A 21,495-nucleotide genomic window follows, 5' to 3' on the forward strand; every position below is an offset into this window, starting at 1 on the left:
TCTACTGATTATCTATTTAATATATAAATTAGTTACATGTAGGGTTCATACTAGTAATAATAAGTCTTACCTCGATAAAGGATCCACGAAGAAAGCCATGACTGCCACGGCTAGCAGAACGCATCCCAGATAAATGGCAGATATTTCGTAGATCTCAGAATCTGGCGGCCTCTCTAGGTTATCGTTGCCCTGGCCAGCAGTCACGCAAAAGTTAGCACCGCACAAGTTTAAGGCGTCCAGAGACTCGTTTACGGCAGAACCAGGACTTCCATGCGCTCCAGAAGAGAGAACTGTAACAAATGAAAAATGTTTTATATCAAGTTTATACCTTCATAAGCTCGGAGATACATTTAATGCTTATATTTAAACTTTCATAAGGTATTTAGGCATATCATTTTATTTGTATTAGTAAGTTCTTTACCTCCCTGTATGAACATATTTTCAGGAGTCAAAATACTTTTCTTAAGTACAAATTTAAGTATTTGATTTCTAAAAAAATTAACTGAAACAAAGTGTACAAGTGAGCGTGTTTCAAGGCAAAAACCGAAAAATATAACTCAAGGAATCATTTACAAGTGTTTCTAAGATTGACTTTCTTAGATAATCAGATGGAAAATATCATCATAAATTACTTAAATATTTCCATTCGAGTCAAATATATTATTCACTAACTCAACGGGTTTCTAGAAAATTAAAATTTACAGGTGCACGATCCTATTTAAACCCTAATTCAAGATTATTATTGAAAAACTATGAGTCTATGTAGACAATGTATTAATGAATCATATTTAGCTAATTTATAATCTATATTTAATTTATTTATTGGAAAATAAATTTAATAAAATTAGTTATGAAAAAAATCTGCTCAGCAACAATACCCTCCGCAGGCCGCGTATACATATACTGCATATACACGCGCTCGTAAATGTTCATCAAAACACTCAGACTAGAAATAAAAATGGCTTAAAAATACAAGGCCCGTTTTTATGTTTTATTGTATTATATTGCCATATAGGCTAAATCATAATAATAATTTTAGACAAAAAGTATAATTTTGAGAAGCTCAAATCGTATAGTTTTACGAGACCAGACTTCATTCCTGATTTAATACTGAAGGGCAGTAAGGTTAATCTCATTGCTCCTCTTGGTTTAATTTATAATTTGTTGCTTAAAAATTTATCGTTTTCTGATTTTTCATCAATGATCAATGAAAGTCACCCGGTTCACAAAAAAAGGTGATAAACCGTGCATCGAAAACTTCAGACCAATCGTCTTTATTTCGGCACTTTCGGCAAAACAGCAAGAGTTTGTTGCACGGTCATTAACCTCTTGTGCTTCTCAAATACATTGATAAGATTTTTCGTTTTTAAAGTAGTTTATACCTACTATCAAAAATCATTCTATATTGTTTTTCATGATCTAAGTTAAGCAACTTTGTTTTTTTGAACGGTCTTATTAGCATTTTTTCAGATTACTTAAGTCACCACCATCGGTATGTGAGGAATGGCAATCGTCATCGCTCATCCTGTACCGCAGTCTAGATGCGTTAAATGAAATGCGTTAAAACGGATACCATTTTCAAAATAATATTTTTTAACTAATGATCGTATTAACACGTATTTGTTTTATACAAATGTTTTTACACTCTATAGTTTCATATTTGTATTATTTTGTACAGAAAGATCAGAATTGATTATATTCAATCATTAAAATATTTCTGCATTCTTCAATACTACGTTTCGCATGGTATATGCTCTGTCGGATAGATGGCAACTGTCTATGATCTATGTCTCTTAAATTATAATTTAAATGTTACAATTAACTATATCTATGAGGAATAGCGAATGAAAAGGAGATGAAAAATCAACGATTTTCATTAATGAGTCATTGATAAGGAAGGAATGAGAATGTGTTAGTCAAAGATAACAGTGAAACTGATATAACGGACGACATAGGCTCTGTCACAACATGTTTCGATTTGCTTCGACGGTCAAAATTGATATCCGTGTCGTGACGAATACGCGACGAATTCCCTAATACGCGAAACGCAAGAAAAACTCGGAAGCCAAAAAGTTCAGAAGTAAAAGTGAAAAATTAATGGTACAAACGAAGATTATAGCATAAGCAATGAAAGGACTTTAATTTTATAATAAATATTCTTAGAATAAATATCATCTGTTGATAGATTTTGCTAAGTTTTAAGGCAAATATGGAAGAACGAATATAAAGCATTGGCACATATGCGATTGTTTTTTTTTTTTAACAAATTAGCCGCTCTCCAATGATAAGCTTTGTGCGTAATTGCTTTCTCTTTAGTATAATACATTAACATATCTTAAGCGTTTTACTATATATTTTGTTATATTATGTATGGTAAACATTGTTTTAGATGTTTTTTATTAAATTAAATAATATTAATATTTTCAATGGTAAATTATGTTTTTTTTACTTGCTTCGAAAATATAAAATTATTTTTTAATTAAAAATATGTTTTATTTACTTTCATCATTAAGATTTTAAAAACGATTAAATAATAAAAATAAAATTTTATGCAATGGATTTTATGTTTAGCAAATTATTATAATTTAATCCTATAGTCATACATACAAAGTGTGAACAGTCTTTTGCGTAGAATTAGTATAAACAAATACATTTTTCACACCTTGAAATATATTTTTAAATTGAAATATTATTATTATATGAAGGTCGCATTACTGCGATTGATATTATTTTTATTATGATCGGTGATTTGCATAAAAATATATATTAATAAATAATATGTTTTTATAATAAAATATTTACATATACTTACTTATAAAATAATTATAATATAATCTTTATAAAAACATATTTATATAATTTTTTATCCTACTACACAATTTAAAACAATCTAAAGTAAAATATAATGATGGAAATTTTAATCATATTTTAACTGTTAATGGATACTGTTTAAATCACGTCCGCTCGGATACGCATGTATCTTTTGTTTATCGTAACGATTATGGTTGGTTTAAACATATTTATATAAGATTTACTGCAAAATTTTGCTAAGGCTTTTGTCTAAGCACAACGTCAAAAATTGTTTGACTCATTAAAACGTGCCAGAATTTATGAACGTCACATGAGACTTTTAAAAAATAAATATTAATGCTAGATGACATGCAAACAGCATATAAATGTACTGCAGTGTACGTCAGGGAAGCGTCTTGTCGCCCATGCTATTTAACCGTTCTAATGCCAGCGCCTCAGACGTTTCTCAGTCGTTACACGCCAAGCGTCACATACAAATCTGTTACTACAAAGTAATATAACAAGATTAGGGATATTAACGCCTGAATAGCTGTTTCAAAAAATGGCTAAAATTATTCTGCTTTTTTTGGCCACTTGCGTCTTATATGAAAAAAATCACCTGCTCTATCTGAAAAATTATAATCAAATTCTACATTGCTATAGCTGGTGTAAAACTAGTTAAATAATTTAAAGAAATCGTGGTATTACCAGAGAATGCTGAAGATTCGTTGACAGTGCATAAAAAAATAAATATGCCTTTTGACATTTGCTTTATTTATATCGTTAAGATAAAGGGATAAAGACTAATAATTTGTGGTCCAAATGGCTATGTAAGTCTATGAAGAATTGTTTTGAAACACCAGAATAATAAGACTTACACTAATTAATAATACAATATAGTGTTCATCGAAAAGTCTGGTTTTTAATATATAGTCGATTTTGCATTAAAGCATTTTCCGTAAATCCATCGCTTTCCAACACGTTTAAACTTTAAGGCAAACAATTTTGGTTTGATAGTCAATCAACTAAAGTGCAGCTTAGTAATTATAAAGTGTGCAATGTTTGATTATGACTCGGTCGTCGAGAATAGCCAATTAATCTATCACATGCTATTTTCACAAATATAAGGGTGGTTTAAAATAAACGTAATTAGTTATAAGATAAGTTTTATTTCACATTGGAATTAAAGAGTGGCTCTCAAACATTTCAAAACATATCGCTAATACTGGCAATTTAATATATTGCAACTATTTATATACTGTCATCTCATAAATATTTTTTTTTATTATCTTAAATATTTTAATATAAATTTCCAGTGACTCATTGAATGTATTGGTTTTATGAGAGATTTTATGATATTTTATTATTGTTGAGCAAATAAAAATAATAGCATAATTATAAAGCAATATGTCAAAACATATTTAGTTCGGAACGGATCTTACTTTTTCTTTAGTCACTAAAAAAATACATGTGTCTAGAAATTAGTTATTATTCATCGTTGACGATTATTGTGTGCTCAACTTAATGACTAACTCGTTAAGTATTAACTAATTTAAGCGGAATATTGCAGTTGTGCAAATAAACAAAATATTCATACATAATAATGCACAAATCAAACGTTAATCTCTTTGAGCCATAAATTATTTATTTATTCTAAACCTTACAGGATATGAGTCATAAATGTTATTATAATTAATTTAGATTTTCAGTTTTTATATTTCACCAAAATATTTTTGGCATCATCAAGAGGTTTTCAAAAACACTAGTAAGATTGAACATTATTGCACTATCTGCTACGATGACCTTCAGAGATAGTGTAAATAAAGAGTTTTTTTAAAAAGCCTACGAATAGACATCGATAAAATTTTATGGTTATATCCAAGCAAGCTCCATTTGGTCCCGATTAGTTTATCATAATAATTGAATTAAGAAGGTGAAGCATTTCAAATACCTGGATAGTTTGGTTAAAGGACGGAATGAACCCTCACGAAGACATTAAAGTCCACTTCAAAATTTCTAGAAGGCAGTTTTTAAAATTTATAGTCGGTTCCATATTCAAGAACTTACATCTTCAGGCTAAAATTAAATTTGTAAAGTGGTCTGTTCAGTGCAAATATATGAATACGAGACATAAACTAAGAAAAATAATACAATCAATAGACTAGAAGCGTTTGAGATGTGGCTTGTGGAGAAAGAGAGTCGCCAACGTCTGGAATCGGATAGCATCATAAGATTCCCTATCGAGCTCGACGGTTTACCGTTACATTCTAATTAGAATCCACTACTATTTGCCTCTCAGCCATACACCGTGGGGGTGTTACCCTGCGCTTCTAAAGAAATATTTACCATTTGATTTTTATTATATAATAATGCTCTTTTCTTATATTAAATATAAATATTTTATTGCTTTTGGAAACAAAAATAGTAGGAATACATTTAATTTAATTAAAATATCGTTAAAATTCTGCACAAATTAAAGTGGGAGTGGTGTTGCATGCAACGAAGAAAGAGATAAAGCATGCTCTTTCGTGTAACGGTACTTCGTCCAGATGACATGGGAATCTTATGAAGCAATCAGATATGACACAAGAAGAAGAAGAATATAATATGAAACTTTTAAGTAACTTACCCAAACTGGATATGAGGTTTCCCCAGAGCTCAGCTGTCTGCCAGGCAAGGAAGAAGAATCCGAAGAATCGCACGATGATGGCGTCGACGGGTTGATCCGTCAGCTTAGCATAGACACTACCCACTTGGGTAAGATATGTCGCTTTAGAGGCCCACATGGGAGCTGCTCCTATACCCAAGATGATTCCAGCCGGTACCAAAGTGTAGAACCTCGGATGGAATTGGGCGGCTATGTAGGGAGCGTAACACAGCATGGAAAAGCATAAGGTCCACTTGACAGTAAGTCGTTTGATAACGAACGTGGGCACAAAGATGCATGACACAACTAACGCTGCATATATAGAGCTAAGGGACACCGTGCCTAGACCGTCCGCAGCGTTTATGGAAGACTGAAGATTGGCCGTGCCTTGGAACGCAGTGAACTGGATCATAAAGGCGGCGCTCACGCCAGCGATATTCTTCAAGATCCGCCACTTTTCTTGCCGTGACAGTTTCACTTTTCCGGGCATGGAGTCATCTTCTGAGATGGGCGGAGGCTTCACGGGGTCATTCTCGACTCGGTAATTGCCGTTTAACGGCGTCACGCGCGTTTCCATCTCGCGCTTGTTTTGGTCGTCTACAACCTTGCTCGGCATAGCTGTTACTGAAAATAAAAGAAAGGCTTTTAATTAAAAAATATTTTTACGAATCGCACATTTTAATAAAAACATAAAAAGTTACGATAAAATGAAAATTAAATCAAAAAGGATGAAGCCAAATTAATAACTTAATATCATATTGTTTAAAAAAATGCACCTGATGATGCTGAAAGACATTTTAAACGAAACGTTTTAGACACATACATATATATTGTATATATTTATGATTTATTGTGGCTGTTGTCGCTGTGATTATAAAAAATAATACTCTTTTAAAATAATAAAAATATTACTTCGGCTCTTCTGACTATTTCGTCAGAAGAGCCGAAGTTCTAGTTCATGAGACGAAGTACCGTATTTCTTAAGGTGTTTGATAGATATCGTTGATTAAATTTATATTTAAGATAAAAATACGCCATTTATAAAAACAGTATAATTTCAAGTGATTTTAATCTGTGTTATAAAATTATTTTATATTAAAAATCCTACAAATTTAAATACAATATTTATATATTTAATTATTGACATATGACAAAGTGGGTAGTAAGAGCATTAGACTGAAATCAAAGTCTGTCTATTTTAATTTTATTTAAATCATTTATCACGATATTTCATCGTAAGATTAAAACAATCTAAGTAAACTTAATTAACGCTTAAGTAAAATGATTTTACAGGCACGATATAAATTGAAAAACATTAGGATGTAAATAGGACCCGCATCCAGGTATTTTATATTTATATTAATGGTATATTATGGTGATACATTTAGCATAGTTTTTTTATATTGTAAATCTGGGCACTGTGACTAAAAAATGTATGATTGTATGAATAATATTTAAAAACTTATGCTCAATTCGATTAAATACAATAGTATAATCATGAAACCATATCTGAAATTAATGTATATTATTTTTTAAGCCACATATAGATAAACTAAAATTTCTATAAATAATCTCTCACTTTAATTACATAAAAAATGTTAACATAAAAATTCTGTTGCAGTACAGTTTTAATGTAATATTTTATGAAAAATAATTCGCATACTAATTACATAAATGAGAAATAGAAATTGACTTGTCGCAATATGTGTTAGAAGATCAATCAACAAATTTCGATTAGTCTTTATAATCACAGATAAATGTATTTATAGGTAAGGAAGCATCAAAGACTTTTCAGGGCTTTGTCAATACAACACAGTAGAATGTACATTTGTGAAACGCAGCAGATTGAATGGGAAACAACAAGTGCCGGTTGCCAAATTTTCACATGTTCAAACGGTTACGCTAATATTCTAATAAGAATAATGATGTAATAAAACAAAACTAATAACCAAATCTAAATGTACATAATTCGCCATCGCTTTGAGAGTGTGTGGGAAATAAAACCTGCTTTATTCTGACCAAGCGTAAGCGCATATTATTCGGAATTCAAAAAAAAGTGGAGCCACCGCGACAGAAACTGAGATGGTCAAGAAAATTTATAGCTAAATAACTTTGACTTGTGTATATACAAATTAACACATTGACACTAATGTAATAGTCTATTGAATTCAAAATGGAATATAAGCAAATAAGAGCATTTAAATTAAATAATATTTTAATCGTTGTGGGCTTTTTTTTAGTAGATAAAGATCAGGTGAAGGCGTTAGTTAAAACAGATTGATTTGAGAGCTTGCACAAAAATTAGGCGTTAGTAATCCAAAAGTTCTGAACTACTAAAAACATCAAAAAAAAAAATTTTTTTTTTAAATGGGTGCCGCACGAACTGAACGAAACTAAAAAAACATCGTTTTTTTGCATTTATTTTACGGTAGTTTTGTAACGTATGCTGAATAGTAGATTAAAATATTAATAAATATTTTTTAGGATGATTAAGATCCTGAAAATAGTTATGCAAGATGAAGTGTTTTGCAGTATGAGCATTTTAAAAGTAACTAAGATCGATACAATTGGTAAAGTCGCCATTCAAAGGAATGTGTAATCCGAGGATGCTGTTTTTTGCACCTGTTCGGTGGAGATTTTTTGCACGGGTCCTTGACCTTGTTAAAATAAGGCCCAAAAGTTTTATTGCGCTTATTTGAAAGTGTAAATTAATACGCATATCTGTATATTTGTTTATGTCGACTTAATTTCTTGGAAACTCTTAAGGACACAATTCAATTAGTTTCATAATCTTTCTGGCGAGCTTTCTAATAATTAAAATGTCATTCACAGTATTAGTTTCAATTCGAATTTTAATTATTTTCACAATACTGTGAAACACAAGGATATTAATTACAATACATAATTACTTCATTTTTTTCAGATTTTACTTTCATATATACAATAACAAGATTGACTGATAATCGATTATTGTATATAACTGTTTAGGTTTCGCTACGTAATTATATACTTTACAGATGTTTCCCAATGTCAGATACTTCATTAATAATTTACTTAAATAATTTATTTTGCGTATCTAAGTAAGCGATTTTATACAATTTATATAATAAGAAGAGTGTAGTTTCTAATAATTTAAAAATAATTACAGATATATTGTTTTAGTTATTACAGCTACTATTTTATATCTAACTACAATAAAGTAAATTTTACATAACTTCCCATTTTTGGATGGAAAAAATGTGTTTTTTTTACAACTGCTTCACATATTCTCTAAATGTGAATAAAATTTTCTAAGATTAACAATTTGATTGACACAAGGATTTTTAGTTTCAATTTAGTGCATAATAAACTTTCTTTAAGGTTTACACAATTTTGAAAAAAAAAAAAAAATTATTTCACATCCATACTAAATCTGATTTACAGATTTATTATATTTTATTACACCTAATTAATAATATTACCAAGAATAAATAATGAGAATTTAACATGCGATTTTAAAAATATATTGTTATGTGGCAAACAGTATTACTCATAATGAGATAACGACGTTTCTAAGCACAATATAAGAAATTCTATCTAATAAAGAAATTGTGTAGATTATGTATAATTTTTTTTTAAATATATGGTTTCGAGAAATTATTTTCTCTGCCACTAAAACAAATTTTATATAAACCATATTTTTCAGAAAATGTAAAACAGTTAAAATCATCTGTGCATTTCCTAACTTATCTCAATATAATTCAGACATATTTTATTTTTGTGATTTTGGTAATGAATTGACATTTTATTTAATAAAAATTCTAGGTTTTTGTACACAGAATTAAAATTTAAATACAAGAGGTTCATATATTTTTTTTAGTGAAAACAAAAACTTTCTCTACGCATTGCAATTTAAATAATATAAAAATTAATCCATACACAACCTACAATATAAATGTTTTATAATCAGAGAAAGCGCTTTTCATATTTATTCTGAATACCTTATACAACGACTGTAGTATTAAGTATCAGAACAGAGGAGAATAAATATTCCATTAGTGTAAATTGTTCACCGATTTTAGCTTTGAACAAAAATAATGTATTAGGTGTAATTCGGTAGCAACAGTTAGCCATCTGTTTTTGTGGCGTTGCGAATACTGACCATGACATATACGTGTTTGTAATGAAAAATTTAGTAACTGTCCTAAAATTAGTAGTTTATAATATATTGTATTATAATGCTTGATTGTTGCTTTTACATACATAAGATATTTCATTATGGTATCATTTTAACGCAATAAAAACTATTTTGCAATATAAAATATATGGTTTATTTATATCAATATCGTAAAATTTATTCAATAACAAGCAATGTCAAGATCGATTTAAATAGTTTATTGCTATTTATGTACATAAAAATGTGTTCTGAATCGAAACTTATATGTTCCATAATGCTTTTAAACACATTTCGAAGATAATAGATATTAAAATGAGTTTTATTGTTGTCCTAACACGTGCTTAAATTAAAAACTACAGATTTTAAATCATACTTTAAATTATATTGTACAAAATGGATATTTTTTATTTATGCGCATTTAGAAGATATTTAAGTAACGATAAAACTCTTATTTTCTGCCCAAGCACTTTTAAACATGATATTTATTGTTGGTTTGATGGTTTTTAAATGCACAATTAAGATGAAATGCTTCCATTTGACAACCGACATACCCCAAGAGCAAAATAATAAATAAAATTTAATAATTAATAAGTAAATACCTATATTGTTAAACAATTTTCAACCTAAGTAAATTAATTCAAGAAAATATTTTATGCACTTTAAAAAAATTTTTACGTGCATGTGAACTCATTTCGGTAATAGTGAAATAGCGATAAATATAAATTACGGTGTAATTAGCGCTTTTTAAACTCATATTTATTGTTGGTATAGCACGGTTCAAATAAAAAATAATAAAGAAATGCCTCATTTTGATGCACTCCTTAGCACAGTAGTCAGTTAATTTTACGTACTTTTTCCTAATTAAGTTGATATTTATTTATATTACATTTAATTGTGTCTAATTAATTTATTTTAACACTTTCCTAATATTAAATTACGTTGATTTATTTTATATTTTTTCTGCTTTTATATTTTTATATCAATTCAGAGGCTCTCAATATTTTTTTATAAAATTAATAAAATCCTCACTTACGTAGTCTTAAGTGAATTGGTATTATTTTCTATAAAAAAAAATTACATTAAATCTTACTTAAAAAAATATTTTATAATGTTTTTTATTTAATATTTATTCAGTTATATATGTAAATATTTCATATAACTATCTGGGGTACCTCAAAACAGTAAAAAATCGACCGCCGTACATGTACGGCGACACTAAGCAAAAGGTTAAATAATACTTATATTTTCTTGCAAATTTCAGCATAATATGATTGGTTGTTGGCCTAGGATACAAACAAAATTGAAGCAGTTTTCTTGGATTTCAAGAGAGATTTCGAAACAATAGACAAGAATAATGTTGAAGAAAATTAGATACTATCGGTATACGTGAAATAGTTTTAAGATGGTTTAATAATTATTAAAAAAAAAGTAAATATAAATTATGCATATTCCAAAGAGAAATTAATATCTCACGGTGTACCACAGGGGTCTAAATTGGCACTATTGTTATTAATGATATATTTAATAATGTAAAAAAATATAAAAAATAAATTAGTAATATGTAATATTTTGACATTTTATGGTTTTTATTATAGTAATAAAGAATTAATTTTCGATTAATATAATAAAATAAACATATTTGCAAAGTAGTCTACACTAAAGATAGTCTTTTGATATTATATTTATTAAAAAAAAAATGTTAGGTAATCTCTAATTAATAAAAACAAATCATGTAAAGATTCAGATAAAATAGACAATATGTAGCAATAAATAAACCTAAAATTGTACGCTGAATCATTGGGTATGATAAAAAAATATTTAGCTTCTTAAAAAAACAGTATCAGGAAAATCCCATTATTATTCAGTATATGAGCAAAATATGTGTCATTGAACTCGAATCACGTAATAATAGCAACAATATAAGATTTTTGTATAAAACATATTGTTTTCTCGTATTTATATATCGTTAGCATGAAGTTGAATTTCCCGTTCCACTGTGCAATTTCAGCTAATAACTATTAATTATTTGCCCTGACATTGGATTATTTGCGTACATGGTAATTCGCGATTATTATGAGATTCGCTGTATTTACAGATGAAATGATTGAAAAATTGATTTTAATTCAGATAAAAAGATATACGATGATTATGTTGTACGTCATCAGACATAGCTTATAAATTAAATTACTTGTGTAATATGATCAAAACTACGATTTTTTAACATTGGGGTAATGAAAGCCTAAGAATCGATATGTCTTGTATTTATTAAAAGATAACTCAAAATACTGACACCTTCGATTTTCTCATATTACTAATTATGCAATGAAGGAACTAAGATTTTATACCTAGTATCTATTATACATGCGACCTTCGTATCAACCTTAACACATATTCAATTTTAAATTGTTGCCTATTGTGCTATCGTAATTTAGTTGTAACATGTAAATGCGACAAGAGATGTATATAATTATGTGTGCTTTTAATAATTTATTTATCAAATATGTGTAAAGTAACGTATGTTTTAATAAGAGTATGTATGTATGTAAATATTTTTATAAACATATATAAAATATGTTTTACATAATAATATTTAGAGCATAATAAACATTATATGTTCATGAATATAAAATATAATTTTTTTTGGACTTTTGACTATTGTCTTCTAAGACGACTATTTTTCTCTTTTTTGAAATTTATGGTTCAAAGTTGCTATCGTTATCAGTAACAATATTTAAAATTCTTGATTTATTTCACGAGAAACTCTTCCTAGTTATTATTGTTAAAAAATATGTCAAAAAAGTTGTAGAAATTTCTCTATGAATTTTTCATATTGCAAATAAAGATTATTTATCTCTAGTTGAATTTTCAGAGCTTTCTCAACATTTATCAGTTAACTGAATCACTTCATTGATATTTCTAGCACTAAATAAAAAAATAATAGATTCACTTTCAATTTCTGTATTACAAACCATATTAACCATATCTTCTTATAATAATCCCTCAATATCTTCAAAATCATCTCCTTATTAATTCGATATGCTTATAATATGAGCAATTTATTGCTTATTTCTGGCTACAGGTATTTATAGTTGTTTATTTTTCAACTTGCAAACTAAAACAACATATTTCCAAATTTAAATAATTGTGATTGAATCATGTTGATAAGTCTTCAAAAAAAATAGTTTATGTAAAGTATGTCTCATGTATGACGCCTTCATCTAATGGTTGGATTAATGAAGTACTATTGGGTTTTAAACATATAACTTCAACATTAGGATGCTGTAATTTATGTGACTGATTTTTTCATTATGTAGATTTTTGTTTCTAGAACTAAATATTCAATAAGTATATATTTTTTAAATTAGTGCAGTCATCCAAGCTTTTTTGTTAGCTTTACAATTTTAGTGGATCATCAATGATTTAATCTTGTGATCACCAGATGCATTGCTTCATAATAATAACATCACTCGCTTCTTAGCTGCTTTTTCAGCTTGGGCTAAATATGTTCAAGCAAGAAATTATTTATCTGTTCAGAACTGTAAAAATTGCATCGCTTTTCGCATCACTTTGAGATTATGGAGAGATTGAATGTTTTTATGCTCTTCAAACAAACCTTCACTCTCGGAAAAATTTTACTTCACTATCATATGAATTAATTACAGTATGAGATCATTGTTTATCATTAGGATGATTTTTGCTTCATTGTAGTGCTATCGATAGCTATTTATTTTTAGGTATGATCTTCTATATATATAAATATAAACAGAGCTTTTTCCGTAATCTCACTTTGGAACTTGCCAGTGATTAGGAGCTTATACTCTTTCAAATAGTAATTTCTAATAGTAGATTTGTTGATTCTGTGAAACTAAAAAGTGGCAATCTAGAATTTTAATCTTCGCATCTAAAAAATAGTTTATCTATTTTAAATTTCATCACTTTTTATATTTATATTTAAATTTAAACACGTATATCCTACGTTTTAAATACATACATTTGATGCTTTATCACACGAGGTAAAAAACAAAATTTTCCTCTGTCTCAAACGGCTATTTTGAATAACACTTTATCTTCAATGGTGAATTTGCACATGAATGTTTGGCGCATTTGCAACGGACGTGCTATTGCGAAATTTTAATACATCAAATTCATAAAAAATAGCGTTGCTGACTTTTAAAGACAGGAAGAAAAACGGCGTGATAATACATATGCATTATAACATAATACTAGTATCGTTTTCGACTTAACCTAGCTCATAGTTCGGTGTAGCATAACCTTACAAATAATTTTAAGTCACCTTTTGCAGGTAATTCTTTGCAACATATACATATTCTTCCGCTCATTTTTTTTGTTATCGAAAGGTATGCTAGACATCTATCGGCGATTTTGCAACTATTTTAATAAATTAAATAATTACAGGTTGAAATTACATATAAACACACAGTGTTTTTCAATTTTTATAGTTTCAGGGAGATCGTAATTAGTAATTATTAATCAATCATAAAAAATAGATTTTCCTAATATTGTCTAATTTCATAAAAAATACATCTATTGAATATAATATAATATAACATTTAATAATCAATTGAATAGTTAGTACTAATTTACATATTTTTATTTCAGTCTAGTGTCTCATGTTGACCCCGTTGTAACGTATTGGACTAACGGCATTTACAACGAAAGACTTAAATTAGTTTTACTAATTTTTTACGGAACTTTTTCTAAAAAGATGCATGTTTGAAAATACAGCTGATCTCCCAAAGATAGGTTCAGTTACAATAGCGACATTTGATGACGATACACCTGTGCTTGCTTCTCATCATGACCCATTGAAAACATCAGAAAACCTCCAGAGAAATCGAACAATGGATGAAAACTTGGAGAATGGAAGCAAACACGATAAAATCAATCTATGTAACTTTCATATTTAATAAAAAGACCTGCCCAAATGTTTCGCTAAATGGTAAATAAAACAATAAAATTATACAGTAAGCTCACATGGCGGACACATTCAGAATTCAAATTCGAAAAATACACGGAAGGAGATCTCAGATGACACTGGAAAACAAGTTACTAATGTACAAGTACCAGTATGGACATACGATTAGTGCCTGTGCCTCCACCATCGCCATCATCCAGAGATTTCAAAACAAGGTTCTACGAACGTCGAAAGATAAATGAGGATAAGTATCAGATAAATGACAGATTTTTTTGTACTTAACTGTTTTCTATCTTAACCTGCACTTTTATTTATTTTTATTATGCTAACGTAAAAAATAATCATCATACAGCAGCAGATTTTAAATCACCGGCTTTTAATGGTACGACTGCGCTTGGTTCATAGTCACTATTGTCATAACATTGTGTTGACAATTTCAAATGCTGTGACATGCAATTGCAGTGCGTGTCCATGAAATTGGCGAATAAAAGAATATTCATACTTTTTTGATGTTTGAGAGTTAATTATCATTATTGCGATTTTTCGCCAATTCGATTCGTTCGCCAAAATGAATATAATCAGAGATATATATTTTATTAAATATAAACTTTTACTACACAGCGGCTTATAGTTATCGATCGACTCCAGGTCTTTCTGCAAAGGCAACGTATCCGCATTTGTATAAATACTCAAGAAAAAGCAGAGGATCGGTACTTAATAAGTATATGTAAATATTAGAAATAAATAAATAGCGACATTCAGATAAAATTTTAATAGCTGAGTGGTTTTAGTAGTAAAAAAATTGTTATATGCAATATATTCTTGATACGACTATTGCTAACATATGAATTTAAAATAAAAAGATTGGGATTTAAAAATATTTTTTTTACATGTAAAACAAATTGTAGCATGGGTTACCTAAACACATCTTAAGAGGCAAACCATCCGTTTAAGAGTTTAATGATCTGCATCCATGTGATTACTACTGTGACACCAGTAAGTAAATCGTTACATATTTTTATGAATACTTTGATTAAGGTTAAGTACTTAAAATCATATAGATTGTGAACTTTTTATTGTAAAATATTGGAGGAGGTTTAACCATTCAGATCAAATATAATTAATTCGCTTTATTTTAAAATTTATTGTTAGATCTGTGCAATTAGGTATGCAAATAATGTTCTGTAAATTCACTAAGTGTTTCTTTAGCTTTTGTACTTCACACACCAGATTTTTGTAAATAATTGAGGTCAGTATGCAAATATCTGAGTTTCTCGGTTGGCATTGATGTCAGTCAAGTCGAAATATTTGGTGTCTTACCCAAATCGAATGTGAAAAATTGTGTTATACTTCTTACGGTTCGGTCGCCGAGTGAAATAATTTGTGTTCGAGCAAACACAGATGTTCGACAGGAACAATAGCCTCAACAAATAAAAAAAAAACACCCAACTGCAAAACACAAAGAGCGCACAAATTAAGAAATCGTCGAAACACAACTACTGCATATTTAATTGCATTCAGTAAAAAACGTAATTATTACTTGGCGCAAACATAATTGTGCTTATGGAAAATAAAATATGCATATACACACAACACGTTTTATGAGTCACGTTAAAAATTGCTACAATAACAAACGAACTGAAAATTCACACGACGGATCATGTTTTGTCGCTGAAATTAATATTATTATTACATTGTAAAATTACAGGCGCTAGACCAATGCATTACAGTGGGACATTAACGCCAGACTGATTTTGAGAACAATGCTTGATTTCCGTTAGTAGTATGTAATGTAATTCACAACAACACAACTCTTAAATTTTAATTATATTTACAAGTAGCTATGATACTTAATGTAATCTAAAGCTAAAATTTAAATTTATTAAAAGGTCAAAAAAAACAGATCAAATCTGATGGTTCTAGCATTCGAATTGTATGAAGTAAAATATGAGTATGGAAGGCATGTGAAAGACATTGCAATCATTTTTCTTCCTCAGCAAACTTTTGATTACGTAACCATTTTTATATAAATATCAATTTCCATCAACAGGTAATAAATTCTTTGTTTTTTAAAAAAAAGTAATATTTTATTAAATTAAATAAAAGGGAATTGTATATGAATGTTTTTGTATTCATATTTAGAAAAAGCTGAATCAAATATTTATTATAAATATCTTGAGATTATTTTACAAGTGTAAATAATTTAATTTATTTTTCACTTACACAAATATATTTAATTGACTTATTCATTGCTTATAGTATATTCTCGGAGGTCAAAAGGGTTGGTTCAGTTGTGAAAAATAAATAAATATAAGCTACGCAAATAATGTGTTTTGTATTTCAGAATTGACATTTAATAATTAAATAAATACCACATTTCAATGGCAACAAGGTCTTTTTAAAAACACGACTAAAAAAAGATTAATGAAACGTAAATATCAAAATCATTAACTCCATACCATCTACCATCGTATTAATTAAAAAATAAAACTAGAAATATTCTTTGATAATATAATAATATCATACTCATCATAATCATAAAAATATTGTATAATTACAATATAAATTTGTGAGCTTATTAAAAAAAATACATACTAATTATGAGCTTTTATCGAAGCACGTGTGACTTGTACAGAACAGTATTATATAATTAATCTAATCACTAGATTTAATCTTCTTAAATGGACTTTTTAATACCCTGCAATGAGAAAACGTGTACTTTGTACAATTGATAATAATATTCAAAGAAATATATTGTATATACTTGAAAATCAGCACATAGGTAATATAACTGTTTTTTCAGAATGAAATAATGTAATAATATAGCGACTTTTTCACAACGAAATGAATATTAACATTTGTATATTAAACTAATATATTTTAAAATAACTATAGTAGTGTTTCTCAAATGATTTAACATACAATAATTTATATCACTGGTATGTTACTTTTGACGACATTTCGGCATGTATGTTTCCGCCATGAAAACGGTATTTGAGTGCATTAAGGATCGTGAGCATCGAAAAGTAATCGTCATGCATTTAACAGCATAGATGTATTTATATATATTTTCAGAATGATCGTTTCATATCGAAATAAAGTAGAATATAGTGACATAATCTGCTCGTCTTTGCAATGATAATGTAACTAAGGATATGCTTTTATTTAAATGGGAAATTAATATAAACGTTAACTTCTTCACCAAATATATTTTAAAATAAATATGGTTGTATGTATTAAATAAGACAGTATAATCTAATTTAAATCACTGGTTTCTTTGCGATGATCGCTTTTTTTTTAGTTTCGGCAGGAATATTCCCGCCATGGTCACGGTATTTGAGTGCATTATACATATTTTTTTATTCAGCTACGGAAAATTCGTGACTATGGCTGAAGAATCACAGCCGAAATATATAAAATTAAGTTTTAATCGCGATGAATCCAGAGATTCTAATATGTATGTGTGTGTGTGTGTGTGTGTGTATATATATATATATATATATATATATATATATATATATATATATATATATATATATATATATATATATATATAATATATACACACACATAGTAATTAGAATCTCGGGATTCATCGCGATTAAAACTTACTTTTATATATTTCGGCTGTGATGCTTCAGCCATAGTCACGAATTTTCCGTAGCTGAATAAAAAAAAGACAGTTACTGAAAATTCGTGAACATGGCTGGGGCATCACAGCCGAAATTTATATATATATATATTAATTCATGATGTGGTGATATATATATATATATATATATATATATATATATATATATATATATATATATATATATATATATATATATATATATATATATATATTAATTCATGATGTGGTGATTATATTGCACTTAAATAAAATTTACGTTTAATGTCAAAAGTTCTATATGTCAACACGTGCTGCAATTTTTCATCTGCATATTTTGCAAACTATCCCCTGAACTCAAAACACATGGAATTTGAAACGGTAACGAGACGAAAAGTACTCATTAGGCAAATTGCCAAGTAGGAAACTGCTGCTCATTAGCAAAATATCGGTTCGGCTACACACAACAATAGCGTACAGCATAAACACACTGTGCGTTCTGAAAGACATGCGATAAGGCGAAACTGCTTCCGTACGTGACGTTGACGTCACATACTTTAATCCGGTCGTAAAAGTAATTCACTGACGATGTTTTTATTGTGTGTATTTGTAACGAGTCAATTATGCATGCGACCATAAAAAATAATTTATTAGATTAGCCGGTGTGAGAGGCGCACAGTGATTGATTTTGTTATTTAGTAGATAATGACAAAAAAATATTTTTAATTTATTTTAATTAAAAATGGTTTCAGAAGCATTATATTGATATACTAATACAGTAAAAGTTGAAAACCAGCGAGAATCTAGACTACTTTAAAATAAACAAGTCACAAGATGACCCTAACCTCGGAGGTCGAAACGTTAGCAAAAGAGAAGGCACAATATTCAAGCGCTCGCATATCAAAAAGAAGTAAAGTTCCACAGAAAAAGTTAATTTCAAAATAAGATTTAATTTACACTTACAATTTTAATTATTACTGTCATACTATTTACAAGTTTATCGGTAATTATAATATTATATTGATTTTGACTAGATTTATTAGGTAGAAAAAAAGTCTTATTATTTATGACTTCAGTTAAAAAAATACATCGAAAAATTAATTTATTATACTTATATTAAATTTATTTTCAGACTTTTTGTTATAAACTATTTCTTTTTATAAGAATTTACTATACTTAAAAGTATTTATATTCAAATATTATTTATTTTAAATTTAAATTGATTTTACTAATTTAATTTTAATGTAATTATAAAATCATTAGTTCCTTTGAATTGATGTATGTATGTATATTGATACAATAATTCGGACATATTTAATTATAATTTCTAGAAAATTACACTTTAATAGTGTATACATTTTTTATTTATTGTTTAGCACTAAGTATATAGTAATGTAATGTAATTATTACTCTAATCGTATTGTCGGTCATTTCAGTTATAATATAGTATATTACGAAAATTATAATTTCAGTAAAAAAACTTTTTTTTACTTTCTATACATTTTTGATATTTTTGATATTCATAGAAATATATTTTTTAATTAAATATATATTAATCCAATAAAAAGGTAATATTTTATAAGAAATTTTAGGTTGATTCAATTATCATTCTTTATAAATACATTTTATTGATATTTACTTAGGGACTTAAAACCATGTTTGATTATATTTTTATAATTTTTTGATCTATTTATAAATAGTTGGTAATGATCATTTGATTATCGATATACAAAAATTGATAATATACATACAATACATACATATGAGAAAAAACCGTAAAATAAATTAAAATAAAAGCTATTTCAAAAATGAAAATTGGTTACTGTTTTTTATATTAACCAAAAATACCCTTATCTAAATATTTATGTTTATACAATATAATCTACACATATGTGATACATAACACAAGGGTTGAATTTAAATATTAAAATTACTTTTATTACATCAATAAGTGTTTTGAATGAAAATATGTTTATCATAATCATATTTCGTTGTAATAAAACTAGATTCAAAAGTCAAAAGCAATTTAAAATTAGTTTTTGTGAGAGGCTTATGATTTAATTTCCAAATATAAATATAATAATATTTTTGATTTTTAGTTAAAATAATGACCGAAAAAATTTACATGTCTGTTCTAAAACATAAATAATGTTTTAAGCGTAATTATAAGAAAATTTTACCTTCAAGACATCTGTAATTTTTTTAATAAATTCGAATGCTGTTTAATTAAAATTAACTCTAACAAAAGCTCTATAAAAATCTGTATAAATATAATCAACCTGAATACGATAATCTAAAGAGTAAGTTTTGATTGATCTATATTTTTGTAATGCTCAGAAATAATAATAAATTTAAATCATTAAGATAAAAATTATATGTGATCTGAACTTTTTAATTAGATAAAAAAAAATTAACGTTTAAATACATATATTTGGTAGTTCCGAAATGAATGACGTTTTTCATTGAAGCAAATAAAAATCACTATGAAAAACATATAATAGAATCGAAAATACTATACTGTATAATATTATTTTACTTTGATATCCTACGCCGATTAGGTTAATTCTCTACAATGAGTATTTTTTTATTCTGTTTCTACTTTCAATTTGTTTTTGTTTATCTAAAAAAGAGATCGTTTTCAAGTAATAAATAAAATGTACAGATTAAATTTATTTTATAATACAGGTGGTATTGAAGGTCGATTTTTGCCCCAATACCGGTTTTGATACTACCGGAAGTATTTAAAAAAAATATTTTCTATGTTGAAATAATAAATAATTTTATTTTTATAAATGATTCAGATTAAATATCTTATAAAGTTTATATTTAATTAAAGCAGATTCTGATTCTCTGAATTAGAGGTTTATATTTTTAACCTTTCCTGGGCGAAAAGGGGGGCAAAAAATACCCCAAGAATTGGTTTTTCACTGTAACTTTTTAATTACTACCAATAATAGACCCACATTTTATGTAATCCTGTAATTAAGGATTATACATAGATAAAATTTAATAAAATTTTAAATTTGCACTAACGTCGATTTGTGGTTGTGTTTGATTTTACAAAATAAATAACTTTGAAACGATAACACATAATTTTCAACCATAATCACTAAATCACTGATCTATTTATCATATATATATTTTTAAATTTGTTTATTTTTAATAATAAGATTTATAAATAAATTTAAATTTTGCAAAGAAAAAATAAATAAAACCAATTATTTGACAAAATATTGCTGCGATTGTCAAATTGTTTCGTGCGCAGGCAATTGACAATACAAAACATATCAATCCACCAATGTCAATGGTAATTATTGTCTGGTTTATTATTACGGGAAAAATGCCGTTTCTATTGT

The 21,495-nt window shown here is 27.5% G+C and overlaps 1 protein-coding gene across 3 annotated transcripts in view; it reads right to left on the bottom strand.

Annotated features, from left to right (window-relative positions):
* Positions 1-21,495, bottom strand: part of LOC148233997 (UNC93-like protein) — a 50,528-nt gene that overhangs the window by 10,711 nt on the left and 18,322 nt on the right. For all 3 annotated transcript variants that reach the window (XM_088188188.1, XM_088188189.1, XM_088188187.1), the window contains 2 exons: positions 5,420-6,061; positions 71-290 (listed from right to left, as the gene is read on the bottom strand). In XM_088188188.1, coding sequence (XP_088044314.1) covers positions 71-290; positions 5,420-6,053 — 854 coding nt within the window. In that variant the 5' untranslated portion in view covers positions 6,054-6,061. The remainder of the gene's footprint in view (positions 1-70; positions 291-5,419; positions 6,062-21,495) is intronic.

Source organism: Plectrocnemia conspersa, unplaced genomic scaffold (assembly GCF_051122295.1).
Source record: "Plectrocnemia conspersa isolate PC_06_02 unplaced genomic scaffold, ASM5112229v1 ptg000006l, whole genome shotgun sequence".
Classification (NCBI taxonomy): Eukaryota; Metazoa; Arthropoda; class Insecta; order Trichoptera; family Polycentropodidae; genus Plectrocnemia; species Plectrocnemia conspersa.